This window comes from Rhinopithecus bieti, unplaced genomic scaffold (genome assembly GCF_001698545.2).
Source record: "Rhinopithecus bieti isolate Rb0 unplaced genomic scaffold, ASM169854v2 scaffold_19654, whole genome shotgun sequence".
Taxonomy (NCBI): domain Eukaryota; kingdom Metazoa; phylum Chordata; class Mammalia; order Primates; family Cercopithecidae; genus Rhinopithecus; species Rhinopithecus bieti.
In genome coordinates, this window is record NW_016809574.1 from 70,365 (window position 1) to 91,136 (window position 20,772).

The 20,772-nt window shown below is 33.8% G+C and overlaps 1 protein-coding gene across 1 annotated transcript in view; it reads right to left on the reverse strand.

The window, feature by feature from the left end:
• Positions 1 to 15,911, reverse strand: part of GABRG1 (gamma-aminobutyric acid type A receptor subunit gamma1) — an 85,675-nt gene extending 69,764 nt beyond the window's left edge. The window contains exon 1 of the mRNA XM_017889732.1: positions 15,633 to 15,911. Coding sequence (XP_017745221.1) covers positions 15,633 to 15,736 — 104 coding nt within the window. The 5' untranslated portion in view covers positions 15,737 to 15,911. The remainder of the gene's footprint in view (positions 1 to 15,632) is intronic.
• Positions 15,912 to 20,772: the final 4,861 nt, after the last annotated feature.

The following is a 20,772-nucleotide window of genomic DNA, read 5'->3' on the forward strand; positions in this document are numbered from 1 at the left end:
TTTAGCTTATTTTTTTTTTCTTTTTTTTTTAATACTGATTCAATTTTGAAACTCAATGTTTGTCTGTTCAGGGTTTTAATTTCTTCCTAATTCAATCTTGGAAGATTGTGTGTTTCCAGAAATTTATGCATTTCATCCAGATTTTCTAGTTTGTGTGCCTAAAGGTATCCATAATAGTCTCTGAGGATCTTTTATATCTCTGTGGGATTCCTTGTAATGTCACCATAGCCATTTCTGATTGTGCTTATTTGGATCGTCTCTCTCTTTTTCTTCGTTAATCTAGCTTTCAGTCTATCAGTCTTGTTATCATTTTAGAGAAGGTTTCATTGATTCTTTGTATAGATTTTTGGGTCTCAATTACATTCAGTTCTGTTCTGATATTAGTTACTTCTTTTCTTCTGCTAGTTTTGTGGTTGGTTTGTTCTTATTTTTCTATTTTCTCCAGGCACAATGTTAGATAATTAAATTGAGATTATTCTAATCTTTTCAGGTACACGGTTAGCATATAAACTTTCCTCTAAACACTCCTTTTTCAGCATAACAGAAACTTTAATATATCTCTGTCTTCATTTATTTCAAAGAAAGAATTTTTTATTTATCCTTTAATTTTATTGTTTACCCAAAAGGCATTCAGAGCAAGTTGTTTAATTTCCACATAACTGTGTTATTTTGAGAGATCTTCTTGGTATTGATATCTAATTTTATTCCACTGTGGTTCAATACTGTAGTTGGTATGATTTTGTTCTTTTTGAATTTGTTGAGATGGTCTTTATGGCTGAGTATGTGGTTGATCTTGGAGTAGGTTCCATGTGCAGATGAGAAAAATGTATATTCTGTGGTTGGTGAGTAGAGTGTTCTACAGATGTCTACTAGTTCCAGTTGGTCAAATATCAAATTTAATTACAGAATTTCTTCGTTAGTATTCTACTTTAATCTAGCTAATGCTTTCAGTGGGGTGTTGAAATCCTCAACTATGATTGGGTGACTGTCTAAATTTTTTTGTAGTTCTTGATGTACTTCTGTAAATGTAGGTGCTCCAATGTTGGGTGCATATAAATGTAAGATAGCTGAGTCTTCTTGTTGAGTTGCACCCTTTATAATTATGCAATGACCTCCTTTGTCCATTTTTACTGTTGATGGTTTAACGTTGTTTTATCTGACGTAACATAGTGAACCCTGTTCTTTTTGCTCTCTGTTTGTCCAGTAAAACTTTATCTAAACTTTATTTTGAGCCCATAGACATTATTACCTTATTACCTCTGAGACAGGTGTCTTGAAGAGAGCAGATGGATGGGTCTTGTTAATTTATCCAACCTGCCACTCTGTGCCTTTTAACTCATCTCTAACTAATTCTAAAAAGCCAGCACCACCCTGATACCAAAACCTACCAAAGACAATGAAAAAAGAAAACTACAGGAAAATATATTTGATGAACATAGATGTAAAAAACCCTCAAAATAAATACTGGCAAACTGAACTCAACAGTACATCAAAAAGTTAATTCATCACAATCAAATAAGTTCTTTCCTGGGATATAAGGTTGGTCACCATACACAAATCAATAAATGTGATTCATCATATGAGCATAATTTACAAAACACATAATCATCTCAATAGACATGGAAAAACCTTTAGATATAATCCCACATCCTTTCATGATAAAAACCCTCAAGAAACTAGGACTTGAAGGAATATACCTCAAAATAATAAGAGCCATCTATGACAAATTACAGCCAACATCAAACTAAATGGTCAAAAGGTGGAAGCATCACCCTTGATAACCGAAACAGGACAAGGATGGCCACTCCTACCACTCCTATTCAACATAAGACTAGAAGTGCTAGCCAGAGCAATAAGGCAAGATGAAGAAATAAAAGGCATCAAACAGAAAAAGAAGAAATTGAACTATCTCTTTTTAGAGAGTTTATGATTCTATACAAAGAAAATCCTGAAGTACTCCACTGAAAGTCTCCTGGAACTGATAAAACACTTCAGTGTAATTCAGGATAAAAAAAATGTATAAAATTCAGTAGAATTTCTATACAAAAATAATGTTCAAGCTACAAGTCAAATCAAGAATGCAATCCCATTTACAATAGCCACAAAAATAATACCTAGGAAAACATGCAACCAAGGAGGTGAAAGATCTCTACAAGCAGAACTACAAAACACTGCTAAAATAATTCACAAGTGACTCAAAGAAATGCAAAAACATTTCACATTCATGGATTGGAATAAACAATATTATTAAAATGGCCATATTGGGCAAAGCAATTTACACATTCAATGCTATTTCTATTAAGGTAACAAAATAGTTTTACACAGAACTAGGAAAAACTATTCTAAAACTCATATGGAACAAAAAAGAGCCCAAATAGCCAAAGCAACTCTAAGAAAAAAAAGCAAAGCCAGAATCATCACATTATCTTATTTTAAACTCTATGATAAGGCTACAGTAACCAAAACAGCATGGTACTGGTATGAAAACAGACACACAAGCAAATGAAACAGAAGAGAACACAGAAATAGAGCTGCACACCTAAGACATATGATCTTCAACAAAGTTGACAAAAATAAGTAATGAGAAAAGGACTCTCTATTCAAGAAATGGTGCTGGAATAGTTGGCTAGTCATACAAAGAAGACTGAAACTGGACCCTTACCTTGCACCACATACAAAAATTGACTCAAGATAGATTAAAAGTTTAAATATAAAACCTCACACTGTAATAATCCTAGAAGAAAACCTAGGAAACACTGTTCTGGATATCAGCCTTAGGAAAGCAATTATAGCTAAGTCCTTAAAAGAAATTTCAACAAAAACAAAAATGGACATGTGAGATCTTATTAAACTAAAGAACTTCTGCACAGCCAAAACAGACAACTTACATAATGAGAGAAAATACTTGCAAACTATGCATCTGACAAAGATCAAATATCTGGAATCCATAAGGAACTTAAACAATTGAAAATCCAACAAATAAATAGCCCCATTAAAAATAGGCAAAAGACACGAGCAGACATTTTTCAGAAGATATAGAGGTGGCCAACAAACATAGCAAAAAATTTTCCACACCTCTCATTGTCAGAGAAATGCAAATCAAAACCACAACAAGATATCTCATGCCAATCAGAATGGCTATTACTAAAAAGAAAAATAAATAAATAAATAAACAGACATAGATTAGGCTGTGGAGAAAAGGAAATGCTTATATACTGTTGATGGCAATGCAAATTAGTTCTGCCAATGTGGAAAGAAGTTTTGAGATTTCTCAAAAAACTTAAAATAGAACTATCATTCAACCCAGCAATCCCATTACTGGGTATATATCCCAAAGAAAACAAATTATTCTACGAAAAAGACACACGCACTCACATGTTCCATGCAGCACTGTTCACAATAGCAAAGTGATAGAATCAACTGATAGGTGTACATTAGTGGTGGATTGGATAAAGAAAATGTGGTACATATACACTACACAGCCATAAAAAAGTCATTAAAAAAACAACAAAATTGTGTTTTTTGCAGAAGAGAAAAGTAAATGCCCCATGTTCTCATTTGTAAGTGTGAGCCTAACATTGGGTACTCATGAATATAAAGATGACAGCAAAAGACAATGGGGACTATTAGTGAAGGCAAAGAGGTATGGGATAAGGGTGGAAATACTAACTATTGGGTACTATGATTCGTATGTGACTGATGAGATTATTCCTACTTCAAAGCTCAGCATCATGCAATATATGCAGGTAACAAACCTGCACATGCATCCCTTGAATTTAAAATAAAAGTTGAGAATGTAAAATAATAACTACAAGGACTACAAGCAATTACAAGGCCCCCACATTTGGTCTCCCACTTCAAATGCTTATCTCCCCAACCCCCACTTGGCATGACTGAAAGCTTCACTCACTTCTAGTGTTTGTTCAAATATTATTTAATCATTGAAGCCTGTCTGATCACTATTTACTCTTCTATCCAAATTCCACACTTCCTTGCCCAGCTTATTTGTTTCCGTATGTGTTAGTCCGTTTTTATGCTGCTATAAGGAACTGCCCAAGACTGGGTAATTTATAAAGAAAATAGGTTTAACTAACTCACAGTTTAGTATAGCTGGGAAGGCTTCAGTAAACTTACAATCATGGTGAAGCCAAAGGGGAAGCAAGGTACCTTCTTCACAAGGCAAGAAGAAGGAAAACTGCTGAAAGGAGGCGGAAGAGCCACTCATAAAATCATCAGATCTCATGAGAACTCACTGTCATGAGAACAGCATAGGAGTAATTGCCCCCATGATTCAATTACATTCACCTGGTCTCTCTCTTGACAAGTGGGGATTATGGGGATTACAATTCAAGATGAGATTTGGGTGGGGATATGAAGCCTAACCATATCACCATAGCTCTAATTTAATTATAAAATCCTATACATAAATGATAAAGGATGAAATAGTTTTAACCCATTAAATTATATTTGCCCATTTGGACAAAAAGATAATTTTATAAGTTCCAATTTATATATTTATGCTTATTGTTTACTGTGTATTTCTCCCTCCTGAATGCCAAATCCAAAGTGGTAGAAGGTGTTTTATCTCTAGTTCACGGACATATCAAAAGTTTCTAGAACAGCATCTGTCACACACAGGGTTTCAATAAATATTTGTTAGTAAATAAATATATGTCGTCTCCACAGGCCCTATCTGTGATCTGTTGTTCATGGTAAGTTACGTAGTATTTATTTACAACCATCAAACACATTTTCCTAAACACAGTATTTCAGGGAAAAGTCCAGAAAAGAAACGTATGGTTCTAATCTTTCTGAGTAGAAGATACAAGATACTCTCATGTCAAGAACTATAAGAACTAGCTTTTAAAGGGTGGGAAAATCACTGATTTTAGACTTAAAATCAAAAGTAAATAAATTTTCTTTTTTGCCTTCATGTTTGAGCTACTAAATTCTTTTGTAGAAAAGTTCCTTTCTAGGGTTGTAGCTCTGAATAATTTTTACTGTACACAAAGCTGTAGGAAAGCAAAAAAGGTAAAAGAGTGATAAATAACAGCATTATAGATTTAAACTTGCAGAATTTTATTATATGTGCCGCTGAAGCAAGCACTAAACTTCCAGTGTTTTAAAGAGGTGAAATGATAATCCACTCAATTCTATGATTATTTTATGAGCACAAAGAAAAATACAATGGAACCTATCACTTAACATACATAGAGAGATGCTTTGAAAACTTGAAATGGCAGAAGAGAATCAAGCCTAGAATACTAGGTAAGTGTGTCCCTGTATGCTTCCAATCTGTCTTGTGATTAACTCTACCATGCAGTTAATCACATTGTATCTTAATTAATTACTTATTTATTTATGACCCTCTCTAAGCTTTAAGCAATTTGAATGTATTTAGGTATTTAAATACATTAGAGCCTAAAGTATTTAATGTGATACCCCCAGAACCTACTCCCAAATCTGAAACATAGTTTGCGCTCAATTTAATAAAAATCAATGAATAAGCAAATGAACAGAAAAAAAATTTAGAGCTTTTCATGTTATTTTCAGATAAAATTATCATGAATCAAGAACATAACTAAAACTATAACTATGGTCCTTAATTTAAAAATTAGGTAGATAACCTAACATAAAACTAATCTAAAAAACATAGTAACTTTCAGATTCCAATACCAAATCATCAAAAATAAAAACAGAAGAAAAAACTTACTTATTTGACAGTGACAACACAACATATGAAATGATTAAGCAGAACTATAACAGGGAAGGTATATGTCTTATGTGAAGAAAACTAAAGACTTTATTAAGGAACATAAGGACAGAAAAATAAAGACAAAGCTAATATTTTGCCTATAAAAATATGCTTAACATATGCATCCTAAATTTGTGATGCCATTTAATATAGGTTAATCAGAATTCTATCTTTTGGGTGTGTAACAGGTTTAAAGCCACACTAAATTAAGTAGAAATAATCAACATGGAGGGTTTATAAGCATTTTTTAAAAGGGAATTCTTAGTGGGAAATTTTCTGGCAAGAAGAAAAAGAAAACAAAATAAAGCTTCCATAATCAAACCCTTATTGTTAGCATAAATAGTGAAAAACAAAATTAAACTTTCAAAAATAAGATCCCCAAATATATAGAAAGTATAATATATGAAAAAGGTGAATTATCAGTTTAGAAACAAAAGAATTATTTCAGTAAATTGTGTTGAAATATCTAATTAGCCCTCTTTGAAGAAAATAAAATTAGATTCCCAGCTTATACAGTAAATTGCTGATGTATTAAACATAAAAAGAAACTGAATAAAGAATAATATTATTAATTATATTATTTAAATATATTAAATTTAAAAATATATTTAAAATGTTTTTGACACTGGTGATAAGAATGCCTTCCTAGTACAATACGTTAACCAAAACCAGCAAAAGAATAACTAACTGACAAACAAAACTTTAAAGGAGAACTTATGGTTGAGAATTAGGACACTTTGCATAAAGCTCTAGGACAAAACATTAATTTGAGAGAAATATGCTATAAAATATTGATATACAAGAATTTAAGGAAAGAAAAGGCCAATAAATATAAGAATGTTATGTTAACATTTTTTGGTAGTAGGCGAAAATAAGGGTTTAAAATGTGCAAACAATCTTTAATCATCACATTGGGACAAAATATTAAATGATCTGTTATATCCAAGTACTGAGATAATAGAATAAATGGCATTTTATAACAATTAGGTAGAAAATGGAATTGGCTTTAACAGTAAAATAATTTGGAATATTGATCAAAATTATCGAAATTAAGGCCACATATATGATGCGATAATGACATCAAAAATAATGTTAATGACAAAAGTATAACCAAATTATAAGGAATAATTCATGTTAAAATTATCTATCATATAACAATATGACATAGTCATTCAAAAAAGAGGTAGATAAGTGAATACTGACCTTAGAAAGGTATCTGTTGATATTAGTTACATAACAAAACTAGTTAGATTTTATTTGTGTTTTTAAGAATATACATGTAGGATGCCACACCACACACACACACATACATGCATACATATATATCTGCCTATAAATATGGGAAAAAATCTGGAATTAAAGGGCTAATAAGCTTCCTAAAGTAGTTATTTTAAATTCAATAAACAGGTTCTATTTTCTCCCAAATCAATGGTAGCTGCCCACCAATACACTCTCCCCTTGGCACTCACGGAACACACCAACCAACCAACCCCAGGGAAGAGAAACATGTTATTTAGGTCCTCTGAGGAAAGAAACAAAAAAGAGAACTATCAAAGCAAAAGAATGGGGGGTGGTATTTCCTTCTGTCTTTTCACCATGTCTTTTGTTCTTCCTAAGCTGCAGGAAAGCCTACCAAGTATCTTTCTGGTAGGACAGTACCAAACTGATATTATTAAACTTTCTCTAATTTTTAGCTTTGTCCCTGTTAAAATTATAAAATTAATTCATATTTTCTTGTAAAAGCAAGTAAAAAAACATGTGAAGTTAATACCTAATGTCCCCATTGCCTTCCTACCTTGATTCATTGATTTCATGAAATCAAAAACTTTCTTGGGAGGGCTTGAGGCAGGATAAATGGCGTGAACCCAGGAGGCCGGAGCTTGCAGTGAAGCTGAGATCAAGCCACTGCACTCCAACCTGGGCAATCAGGCCGGACTCCGTCTCAGGAAAAAAAAAAAAAAAAAGCAACACTTTTTGCTACTCCTCTTAGAGGTAAACACTTTACTATTACATTTTATGTATAGGGCCTAAATAACTTTTTTTTTTTTTGGCCTAGCTTTTTTTTTTTGAGGACTGAATGCGAATACGATAATTTACCACATTTACAGTATGCAAGCAAAAATATTATGACATTAGGGAAAACCATTTTTTTTTCACGTTTCAAACAGCAACAACTTGAAGAAAATGATTTTTGAAAAGCAAGGTAAGAAAATAAGGTTGAATAAAAAACTCAAACTGCTGAAATAAAATTAATTTTCTGTCTGCCCAGACCAGGAGCATGAAAAAAGTACACATCAATGATTTTATAATTTGAGATGTGGAAAATTGTTTAGGGGGAGAAAGAAGTAAAATGAGGCGCTTCATTTATGGTCGATTTTATATGGGTTCCTTGGTAAGGTTAAAGATATAGAACTTCTCAAAACTACATCTAAAATAGAAACAAATAGCCACCATTTAAATTGCTTTTAGCACAGGAGGGTTTCCCTGTACTTTCAAAAAGGAGGTCTGGAAAAATTCCCAAACCATATCAGAGCATAGTATATTTATTTAGATTCAACAAAGATTAGACCATAATATAGCTATTGTTTTTTAAAAAGTAATGTCAGAATCCATTAAAAATAATGGTTAGTGGCATGGTTTTGAAATAGGGAAAAAACAGAAATTATTAAAACGATTTTTTTTTTGTAATGTCTTTGGTTATAAATTTGAAATTTTGTAGTTTTTTGATGATAATAAAAGAATAAATACTAAAATAAACAGTATAGCTGTCCAACTTTTAGATTTGTATTTGTTGATTATTTGCTTTGTTTAGCAGTCCAACTTTGTTCCTTAAAACAGAGTTTAGAAAACTACAAACCACCCAGCCAGTTAAGTCTTCACAAGGCTGGTGAATGCCCAAAAATTGTAGATGTTATTTTGTGGCCATTTCTATGTGAGTGCTTTTTGGAGTAAGAGAAAGAATATGTAATTTTATTATAGTCTATTTAAAAAGTGAACACCGAAGAGACAATATATTGATATTATAAGTGATTTCTCTATCTATTGTTAAGTTCATTTTCATAGTGCCTGACAGAACATAAGTTAGACTTGGAAAAAAATGCAAATCTTGGTGACATTCACACTTTCTAAGACTCTGGGGTATCTATGCTTCAGATACATTCTTCAAGGCTGCTAAGCATTTTTAAACATGGAGGCATTATATTGAGCTTATTAAATTATAAAACATACTAAAAGACCTTAAAAGTGGAAGAAAGAAATGGGAATTCATACCTCTGAAGACAGAAACATATATATATTTTCTAAGCCTTGTGATCTTAAACGAGTGTCAAATATTTTAATTGACAAAAGATTGTCTTAGACTATTCACTTCAAAACTAAAAGAATACAAGTAAGTGAATAGAAAAGCAAAACAGTCCAGTCTATTCTAGTTATGACAATCTGATGATTTTCAAAATGAATTGTTACTAAGAAATTCCAGAGACAAATATACATTCATAAGCCACCTGCACAGGGTAACAAATTAATTTATAAAATACAGGCATCTGAATTAATACTTCAGTTCAATCCAGCCAAGAGGGCTACTCAGTGCTGGTAAATATGGCTCTTTTCTGTAACAAGTATTCTTTACTCAACACACTCTATTACACGTGCTGGGAAATTATTTTTATAGTTATACCCATCTAGGATGACCAAGAGGTGAATGATATCCCTGTACTTAAGCCTACTGTACCTACTGTCTTGTTTACCATTATTACCATTACCATTACCTACTGTACAATCATTAGTGATTGTTCTAGAAATCTACCCAAAGGTTAGCCTAGTGGCTAGAACTCTTGATTCTAGCAGTCTTAAAGTTATCTAGGGAAACAAATCACACCTTGACATGAATATTAAAATATTCTTTCTGATCTGCCTATTGTAGCTATAGGTTGGAGAGCAGGGTCTATATTAAGTTTACTTCTATATGTCTATTGCATAGCACAATCTCTATTACTTCTTAGTCATGTAATGTTTGTCTAACAAATAAGGAGAAATGTCAAATCTCCGAATACATTGTTTCTGGGAGGAAACAATTTCTACATTTCAGGATTTCAAAATTAAACTAAATTATATAGCCTTCAATAGGATGTTTCTATTTCAATGCCACATCTTACACAACCAGAGTAAAGGCTCACCTAAAAGATATAGGAAATCTATATACAAAAAACTCTACCAAACTGTGAGAATGTACCTTTGGCACAAGATGATAATGTCATCTCTCTCTCTCTCTCTCTCTCTCTCTCTCTCTCTCTCTCTCTCTCTCTTATTCTCTCTCTCTCTGTCTCTGTCTGTCTGTCTCTCTATCTATCTATCTATCTATCTATCTATCTATCTATCCATCTAGCTAGCTAGCTACAGTATAATATGGCTTACCCTTATCCTCACCCCCCCAACAGAACATATAGCCTACCCCTTCCTCAGATGTAAGGATATCTATCTATCTGTCTATCTGTCTATCTATCTATCTATCTATCTATCTATCTATCTATCTATCTAATCTATATATCTATCTATCTATATATCTATATCTATCTATCTATCTATCTATCTATCTATCTATCTATCTATATGTATCTTTCACTCATACGGACCTGAACTTATGCCTATGACAGCTGAGAACATACAGTATTTTCCCAGAGTTGCAACTAATGGCAACTTCTTTATTGCCCCCACTATACCTCCTCTAGAATTCTGAGCAGCAATTACAGCATTTTATTGTGTTTACTTGTTTATGTTAATATGCTATCTCGACGTAAACTACCAGAGTTTGTGTTCATTGAGCAGGAATTCTGATTTCTGTATCCTGTTCATCTAGCATATAATATACGTCCTATTTATGCTACTTAAACACTATACGGCAGTGGCTTTGTCTTGTTTACCATTATTACCATTGTATCTAGTTTCCAGAACCCTGTTTAACACACATTGGGCACTGAGTAAATATTCGTGGAATGAACGGTGATCCTCAATGAATATTTACTGAATAAATTAATAGCTAGGGCTATTTCTTGAAACATGGGACTTCAGTTGGCTAAACTATTTTAGTACTGATAGACTTAGATAATGAAATGTTTGAAAATGCAAAAAAAAAAAAAACTATAAATTTCATCTGCCTCCTACAGAGTATGAGAACTCACTAACAAGCTTCTGCTTGAACATATCTAGTGATAAGGTATCCATTACCATGTTAGAGAACTTTTGTATTGGGAGCAAATCTGCCTTCATGCAATTTTCACTACTTGGTTATGGTTTATCTAGTACATCTATACATAATAAATTCAAACATGATTATATATAGCATCCTTTAAAATAAGATAACCATTCAGTTCCTCAGTAAAGCTTATGTAAATTAAAATTTTTTGCTTTTAACTTTTAACTTATAGTTTTCTTGTCTACATCAAGTACTTCATGTATCAAAATTTTCTTTAAAATAATCTCGCACTACCCATAATACTCAGGAATGTATGTGATAGGTACAAAGTAGATTTTTCTACTGAATGTGATTTTATCAATGAACTCACAATTTACTGTAGTATCTCTCTTCTCTTCTCTTTTTTCTCCATTTCCTTTTTTTAAAAAAAATTATCAACAGTAATGTTCATTGTTTTGACTTATATTGCATTCATCATCTGAGAGATGTGGTAGTTAAAAATGCAGGAGGGGTATAGAACACAAGGATTTAAGTCTTAGATTCAGCACCTATCAACAAGATGACCTTTAATAAGTTCACAAAAATGTCTGTTCCCCTGTTTTTCCATCCGTAAAATTGAGAGAATAACAATATCTAGGCTATATTCTTCTTCTTCTTCTCGTTAGGTAATTTGGCTAAGTATAATCTTCTAGGCAGAGTACTTGACTTCAGATTTGAAGACATTTTCCCCATAGTCTTCTGGTATTGCTGATGAGAAATCTCTTGCCTCTTCAATTCTTTTCCCTTGATTATGATCCATTCTTTCAGCAACTTCTAACTTCAAAAATTTAGACTTCTCCATTTATCTTTAGAGTTCTAGAGGTGTATTTTTTATTTTGATTAAAATATATGTTTTTCTTTAATTAGTGTCATAAATCTAGGTTTTAACAATGAATAAGTATAAGCCCCATTTAAAAGACATTTAAGATTTAGAAGACATTTAAGAACACACAAAGATCCACATATTTCACTCTACTGCACTTAAAACCACTTTAACTAGGCTATATCTTGCTAGAATAACTATACTTCCACAGAATATCTCTTATGACTTTCTTTTCATATAAAATTTTACGTGCTGGTTTCTTTGCACAGATTTTCTTTCTTGGAAATTTCATTTCTGGAAATGCATATGACAACTCCACACTAATGGAGATTTTCTGCCTCAAAGAGTTGTCTGAAATCACTCCAGTGAGAAATGATGGAGCTGAAACTGGAATTTAGATCTGTTGGGAAAGGCCAGGATTCTCACTTGAAACCCTGCCCATATGTGAATTACTCTCTTGAAGCTCATTCTTCCTTTTCTTTCATGGCAATCATTTATCATATTTTAGTAATCACTTTCTCAGTATCTCCAGTGTCATTTTTCAGTTTCTTTTACTCTTTCTTTTCACTCCTCCTTTGGGCCTCCACCTTCATCATTATATTCTTACATTCAATTGATCTATTTAATATTTGAAGAAATATCAAACATTTTGTCATGTTCCTTAGTCATAAGGGTCATTCATAGTATAGAATAGAAGAAAGATACTGATCATTTGGATAAAGTAAAAGACTCTGTACACAGGGGTTTATCAATTATGACGTTTGCATTTTAGCTTCAAAAATCTTTTTCCTCTCAGTCCTTTGCATATTTAACTACCATGGAATATCTTTACTTAGTCATTTGGTTCTCAAGTTTGGATGGTTATCATCAGCATTTTATTACAAAATTAAGCCAAAAATCTAGACACTTAAAAAATTATTCCTTCATTGCTACCCACACAGAAGATACTACTGAAATTACTTGAAAATAATACATTTTAAAAAGCAAGTTTATTTGAATATTTTCAACTGGGCAACTGAATGCCACATAGTATGATTATTGACTCATGGAAATTGTTTTGAAAAAAGAAAACTGTGATTTTTTTCCTTGAGCTCTTTCAATATATAACTCTTAGTCAAGGCTTATTGTAGGTTACTTTTGGTAACAGCTAAAATCTCTTTATAAACTCTTTTTTAAAAAACCGATTATAACTAGATTTTTTTTTTCAACATTACAAAGAAGTTAAATCAAGCTGAAGAGATTCTACAGAACTTGTCAAGATGCCAAAGAATCTCCTAGAGAATGATACGCAGGAACCATGACTACAGTTTTAGTTATGATGATAGGATAGGTTTTCATAGTTCATCGATAAAGGATAAAATAGTGTCTCTCCTCCATATTCTTGATGGAAATTAATTAGGAAACTAAGCACTGCAACTGATTAAATAAAAAAAAAATGCTTCCAATTTGGGGAGTCCCCAAAATAGATGACTTTCGAGATACATTTTGGAAATCATATAAAACACTAAAATGCTTACAAACTGAACTATTTATAGATAGTTTTGGAAAGGAAAACTAACCAAAAGAAAGGGAAAAGGAGAGGAAAATATGACAGTATATGATTTATACATGTTAGCATCTGTTATCGCCAACTAAATATTAAAAGGATGAAAAGTTCACCGAACAGTAGCTACTTTATTTTACTTATTTTAAAAGAATGTTCATTGCAGCATTATTTTTTAAATTGTTTTTTTAGCAAAAGCATGCTTGTATTTCCTTTTAATTGTCCTATTTCCCAACTTGGTCTCATAGAATCCAATGGAGAAAGAAACTTGCTCTAATAACATTTTCCTGGTTTGCCTACAAAAGTGTTTCTGTGTCAAACTTTTTCCATTCACTGAAGAAAACAGTTTACGATGCATCTTAAGGAAAGCACGCTCACATTTGCCTTTTATTGCTAGCTTTCTATCTCATTTTTTAAAATTATGAATTTAGGGGGTATTTTTAAAAGTATATCATGAACTCTCATAACTGAGGCCTTATGGGCTAATTAGAACAACGGCTTACAAATTTATCTTTTAATGTATATTTGTTCACTGGACAAAATAATCCCAGTTATCTATATTACTATGATAATAGAAATTATGTGTTAACTGTACAATACCTTTCTCACTTATACATATGGTTACAATGTCCATAGCATTCACACTTAGAATTTCCCTCTTGAAAACTACTTAGATAAAACAGTGAAGCAACCATTGACTTATTTCACTTTTCAGTTGAAATCTTAGATGTGTTGAATGTGAAAATCTAAATAAATCACATGTGGTCTACTACTATCCTTCATTTCATAGATGAAACTGTGTTCAGAGAGGTTAAAGACCCCTTGCCACATGAGATCATGTCTCCAGGCTTCTAAGCCTGCCCTCTTCCCCTACAGCACACATCTCTTCAACTCTGAGATCTTGATGAGAGTTCTGGAGCCAATTACAATAATCGCAAATATTCTCCAAAACAAAACATGTTTATTTAAAATAAAACATCTCTTGGGATAGATAACATGCTCTTTACTAAGCAGCTTGCCTATTTAGTTGAAAGNTCTAATAAGATTAATGTTACTTAGCATACTTTAATCCAATCTCTATTTTCTGGGAGAAAATATACATGTTCTATATGCTGGTGTGGCAAAAAATAATTCACTCTAGCTTTACACATATGTTTATAATAATAATTCATTTCAGCAGTGATACAAGTAGTTATAAAGGCATGTTTCTATCTTCATAGTGATTGTATTTTACTTTTGAATTCTATACAGAATTACATTTATAATAATGTAATGTTAAAAGTACATTTATTTGAAACAAGCTGCATGGTATGAGTACCATGTCCCAGACCTTTATAAGTGTCTATATCTTAATCAACATATTTTAGCTCAAATCATCCACTACTCCTACATTTAATCCATGAATGATACCTGAGCATTTGATTTTTCTACCAGAATGATTTAAAAATTTTACTGAAAGGTATTACAACCCAGTTTTGTTCCTGTTAAATTTGAGATTTGTTATTGGAGATACTCTCCTCTTTCTCTCTCTCTCCTCTCTCTCTCTCCTCTCTCTCTCTCTCTCTTTCTCTCTCTCTCTCTCTCTCTCTCTCTCTCTCTCACACACACACACACACACACACACACACACACAGCCAAGGCATTCATGTGGCCATACAGTTTTAATTACTGATGGACACAATTAAAAGAAAACACTCAAACCTGGTTCAAATTAAATATACACGGTTATTTTTTACTTGGATACTATACATTTTTTAATGCTGATAGATTTGTTTTTAGCCAGATTTACAATCTTTCTTGATGTAAAACACTGGTTTGTTCCAGAAAGTTACCAAAAACCAGGAAAGGGGTAAAGCAATAGCAGTAGGTAGAAAAGCATCACACATATCATGCTGTTTAACAACAAGTTTCTCAAATAACTTTGTTTTTAAAATGCAGAATCATCCAGAAAGTTCATCGGTGGCATTCATTCAGCAAATGTACTGGCAAAGTCATTTCTACTCCCCCTCACTCCCTCCCAGTAAGTCAACCTTCACTAGTTCACTAGTTTATACTCTGCTTGAAGTCAAAAACAACTGAACCAACCTCATGCTTCAAAAATCTGTTACTTTCCTTCTGTCTGAGAATGAATAGATCTAATCAGAAAATAAAACGATGGTAAATACCAAATATGTGTTAGGAAATGCAAATTACTTAACGTAGAATAATTTTTAAAAGAAAGAGGAATAAGGGGAAAGGAGTAGATAGCAAAAAATAGTTTTAAGCCCCTGAATTTACTCACCAGTTTCCCAAATGCAGGGTCAGTAACAAGAAGACCAACCTCACCCCTCTACTTTGACTCCGCAGAAGAAAAGGAGGGAAGAGAAAAGCTTTCAAAGGACCCATCGGAATCGCCTTTTCTGTGGGTGTGCTGCACTAGCTCAATTCTCCCAGCCAGGACTTTTCCTCCCACCTCAACAGCAGCTGGCTGAGTACAAGAAGGGAGAGTGTGGAAAGGCAGTGCACCTCCCGACCAGGTAGGATGCGACTCCCATCAGATTTGAGCCAGCGAGCCAATCAGGCCGAGAAGATGCTGGCATAAATTATCTTAAAAAGAGTTGAGCCAATCGGTAGCCCAAGGAGGCGGGGTTCTCCTACTAGAAATTGAGCCCAGTAGGGAAAAGGGCTCCGTTTTTCTAAAAGAAAACAAACCTTTTCTCCCTTGCAGCCGCGGAGAAACGTTTGAGTGGCCTTGACAGAATCCCTCCCTAGGAAGAGGCTGCTTTCTCCTTCCCTTCTGCTCTTCCTCTTGTCTGACTATTACGGGGCCACTGCCTCTTTCCTCTCCCGCGTTCGAATTCTAAATCTGTCTTCCAAGAGAGACCCGTGGGAAGCAGGCAGTGCCTAATTGGTTTACCCCAGGTTCGTGAGGATTCTGTTAATTTGTGTTAATCATCTTGTTAATTTTGTGGGTGGGGCGGTGTCTCTTTTCTCTTTGCAGATCCAGCACCTGGCAGGATGCCCGGCACAAATGAGCACTCAGGAGATGTTGAATATATAATTGAATGAATGAACGAATGAATGAGCAGGCTCCGTGCATTCCTGGTTACCACGTTTGCTCGCTCCATCCCCCTTCCACCGCCTTAGTAGTGAGAGAGGATTTGCAGTCTTCTCCCGCCGGGCACCGAAAGATGACACTGATGAATGATGCCAGGCAAGAACTATCTCATCTCACAAACACAAAAACAAAAGTCTGATTTTATAAAGGTTGTCTTGGCCATAGGAGCTGTAGACCTATTAGATGGGCAATCCTCTTTTTGCATCTGTTAAGCCCCAGTGTTTGGTACCTAACTTCAGAGGCTCTGCTTTGAGTTTCTAGCAGAGCCCGACAGTTGCCGTGGTAACCAGAAAGCCTCTGGCAGCTGGAACAACTGTACAGGGGAAGACGCCGGAGGTGGTGGAAGCAGGCGCTTTCTCTGCCCAGCCATCTTCTGTCTTAAAATGCCTTCCCAAGAACCTGCTTCCCACGGAAGCCTCCTGGGGTTGGAGTCTTTAGCTGTTAATCCACCCCACAACTACCTGGAATTAGCCAGATTCTGGTTTGAACTGCAAATTACCACCCAGTTATCTGAGCATATTTGTCTGCCTCAAACGGTTCAAGCCAGAAGCAACAGGGTTTGTGCACGGCCGTAAGGTAACTGTTGCTGCACTATCTACTGAAATCACTTAAAGAAACTGGATAGGGGTAATGAGGTTACTGATTCTTGTTCTCGCCCGAAATAACAAACGGTGCACTGCTAGGCATTTCTCCCCATCTTTGATTGATTCTCCACCTGTTTAGTCTCCTCTGGAAATGCACATTGACCATTCTTGTTTTTTTTCTCACACGACACATTAATTAGGCAGTATTTTTCTCTTCCACAAAGCATGTTAGTCAAGGTAGCCCACATCAAATAGTTTATAAAACAGCAAAGTTTAATTATAATAGATTTTAGGGTGAATAAATTTACGTAAAATGTGATGGCAATATAAATTTGAGGTTTTTTTTTCTTTTACTGGTTCAATTAAGAATGTGCTTTGGATAGCTATTTAACTGTTTCATTGAATGTACACAATAATTCACTGATCTGATTGGATAGAGAACTAGGAATTAATTCATTAGAAGTATGCCGTGAATAACAAATACTTGTCTGATTACTCTTTGCATTTTGCTAACATTGGGTAAGGTTTGTAAACATTGATGGGAATATGATACTTTATAATATTGCATGCAGCAGTAGCTGTAATCCTTCCATCAATAATTTTTAACAAGATTTTGCTCTTTAATTTTACATATACAACTGAAAGACACTGAGAACAGTTAAAAGAAATTAATGAGGAATGGTGAAGGATATCTCCTTGGCTAGTAAGAATTTCCCTGTTTATTTTTGTAAAAGATTTTTAAAAACTGGAGAGAATTTCCTGTATTCTCCAAAATCCAGGTTTCTGCAAGTTTTATGCTGAAACTTGCAACTTGATTCATTCATTTATTTCAAGTACATTTATTTAATTATTTCTATGTTTCCTCCTTTGATATATATTTTCTATTTTTATAATATGTGTTATGGGAAACGGATCCTATTCTGCTGTAGTTAATTATAATTTCGTATGGACTATTATATGTAAAGGGAGTTTGAATCCTGCAGAACCTGGCAAAAAGGAACGATAGTGTTAGATACCACCCATGTGTTGACTCTGACAGTCTGTCTCATTTGATTTGATAAACCAGCTGTACGTATGGTGGGGAGGAACGTGGGGAAAGATACATACTGTCAATTCTGAATAAAGCAAATAAGGTCCATCATACTCATCAAACAAACTAGTGTCTCAGAGGGGCACACTCATTAACTCATGGAGAAATAAGATCAGGTGTCTTACAGAATTCTAAGTTAGAATACTAGAAGTTGCTATAAGTAAGGAAGTGAAGAAAGCTCTCTCTCTTCCATTATGATAGTGGTTTTCAAGTGGTAACAACTTGACCCCATGGGACTTTTGTAAATGTCTAGAGATATTTTCAGTTAACACAATCTGGGGGTAAAGGTAGCTACTAGTATTGAGTGGGTAGAGGCTAGTGTTGCTGCTATATGTACTAAAATGCAAAAGAAGACCCTCCCACACCAAAGAATTGCAGAGCTCAAACAGACAATAGCACCAAGGCTGAGAAGCCCTGACTTATGAGTGAACAGAATAGTAAACAGAGTCTACTGAAACTGAAGATTTCCTTATGTTGTCATCGAAGTCACCATTTCCCTCCTCCTTCTTTGAATCACAGTCATTATCCACTAGGCTTATATCTAGTTATAATGACTATCAACACAGTGCACAACAATTTTTCCCCAAAATTTGTTCAGAGATCATCTTAAAATAAAATGTTTGGGGTATCTCTTTAAAATGCAGATTCATGGGCTTCTTCATTAAATATAGTTTTTAGCAAGAAATTCTGGAGATTTTTTATGCATCCACGTTTGAGAACAAAGGTTCTACCATCATCTCACAAAATAACCAGTGAGACAGAGACCTGATCATATATGTTCAACCATGACCTTAGTAAAGCAGGGGTTCAGCATGATTCCTCTGTCCATTGTTAATTAATTAATTCAAAACTATTTATTAAGAAACTGTTATGTCAAGAACTAGGCCCGGAATTAGAAATACAATGGTGAACAAGTCTTACTGCCTTGGTTTCTTTGTCTATAAAAAAAAGAGGATAATAATTCTGCTTAGTTTATAAAGTTTTTTAAAGGATTAAATGAATTAATACACAGATATCACTTGAAACAGTGCCTGGATAATTAAAATTACTCAAAATTTTAGTACTGTTATCTCACTGATGGTCGGTTTCAAACCTAATTGTTCACTCCAGTCTCTAGTACAGCACCTGGTACAGAAGAGTTAATTTGTAAAATGTACAGTCTATTAGAAAGAAATGAGATAATTAGGAGACACTGTTGTGCTCACCCTACCTTCAACATTATCTTGATATTTGCTTTCTCCAGAACAAGGAGAAATTTTGAGTTGTATTCTACCTCTCCTGATACACTTTTCTTCAGATGACCAAAACTCTATACTTCAACCAATGCATCAGTTTCAGGTTCCTAAACTTATCCCTCAAAATCATCCATTTTTGTCTTGTCACAAGCTATTCCTTAGGAGACCTTTCCCTCTTCATCATCTGTTTAATCCCTTTTCATTCTTTCTGATTAATTTTATGAGCCTTTTTTTTCAAATAACCCTTTACTGATTGTTCATTGCTCACTAGTCTGCGTTACAGAGATGTCCTATATATAATAATGTTTAATAATTTTGAGCATTAGCTATGTGTTCTCAGGCATTGTTCACCAGTTCTAGGTTATGGGTGCACACTGTTATCTGTCCTCCTAAAGTAAATGCTTTATTTCTGCATCATGGAATATATTACATTTTTGGGAACTGTCTGTATTTCTACCTAAACTTCCAGTTCTGTTTTAAAATTTTATATAGTAAGGATTGATACTGCTTATCAGATCTGGTATTATGTCATGTGCTTAACAGCATATGTGCATATTTGATTAGTACCTCTCTCTCCACAGAATGTAGCTCTATGAAGGTAGGGCCTTAATTTGTTTTCATCACCTGTGTATTCCTTTCATACGAAGCAGTGGCTAGAGGGTAACAGGCAGTCAATAAATATTTGTAGAATGAATATAGATTCAATGCATAATGTAGTAAACAAGCAAATGAATAACTTTAACATATATGTCATATATATATGTTATATATATATGTCATATATATGTCATATATATATATGTCATATATATATATATATGAGCTATGAAGGGATCTCTGTTCCTGTGTAGTGGTGTCTAGTGTTCAGATCCAAGTAGACAAATTCCAGATTTTGATACTTGACTTATTCCTTCCCATAAGACCATGAGGAGCAATTATTTTTCTGATCCACTGCTTGTCAAGACCAGTATCAACAAACCCTGCCACTTCAGTTTATATAATCAGACTACTTTTTATAATGAAACAGAGGTGATGACCAGCACAAAGATATTTTAAAAGACTGAAAACTTGCAGTCTTTCTTTGCCAACCTGTTCAATCTCCTTAATCCTGTACCTGGCCTCCAGAGTGCTGCCAAGATATAGTTCAGAAGTTAGTCCTTGATGTCAGATAGGAATGGATCTCTGGCTTCTAATTTAAAGACCAATGTTGTTTTAGCTTTTTTGTTTCTGTACTATAATTTCTGAATCTGAACTTTCATTACTGATTATCTCAACTCTTTCTTATATCTTCTGTGTTTTCCTTTTACTTGATTTTCCCACAAACATGTAACTGTGCTCTCATGTCTAATATTAAAGTACACATATACACCATGTTTTCCTTTTCCCTTCTCAGCCATCCATGCCTTTTTAAAGCC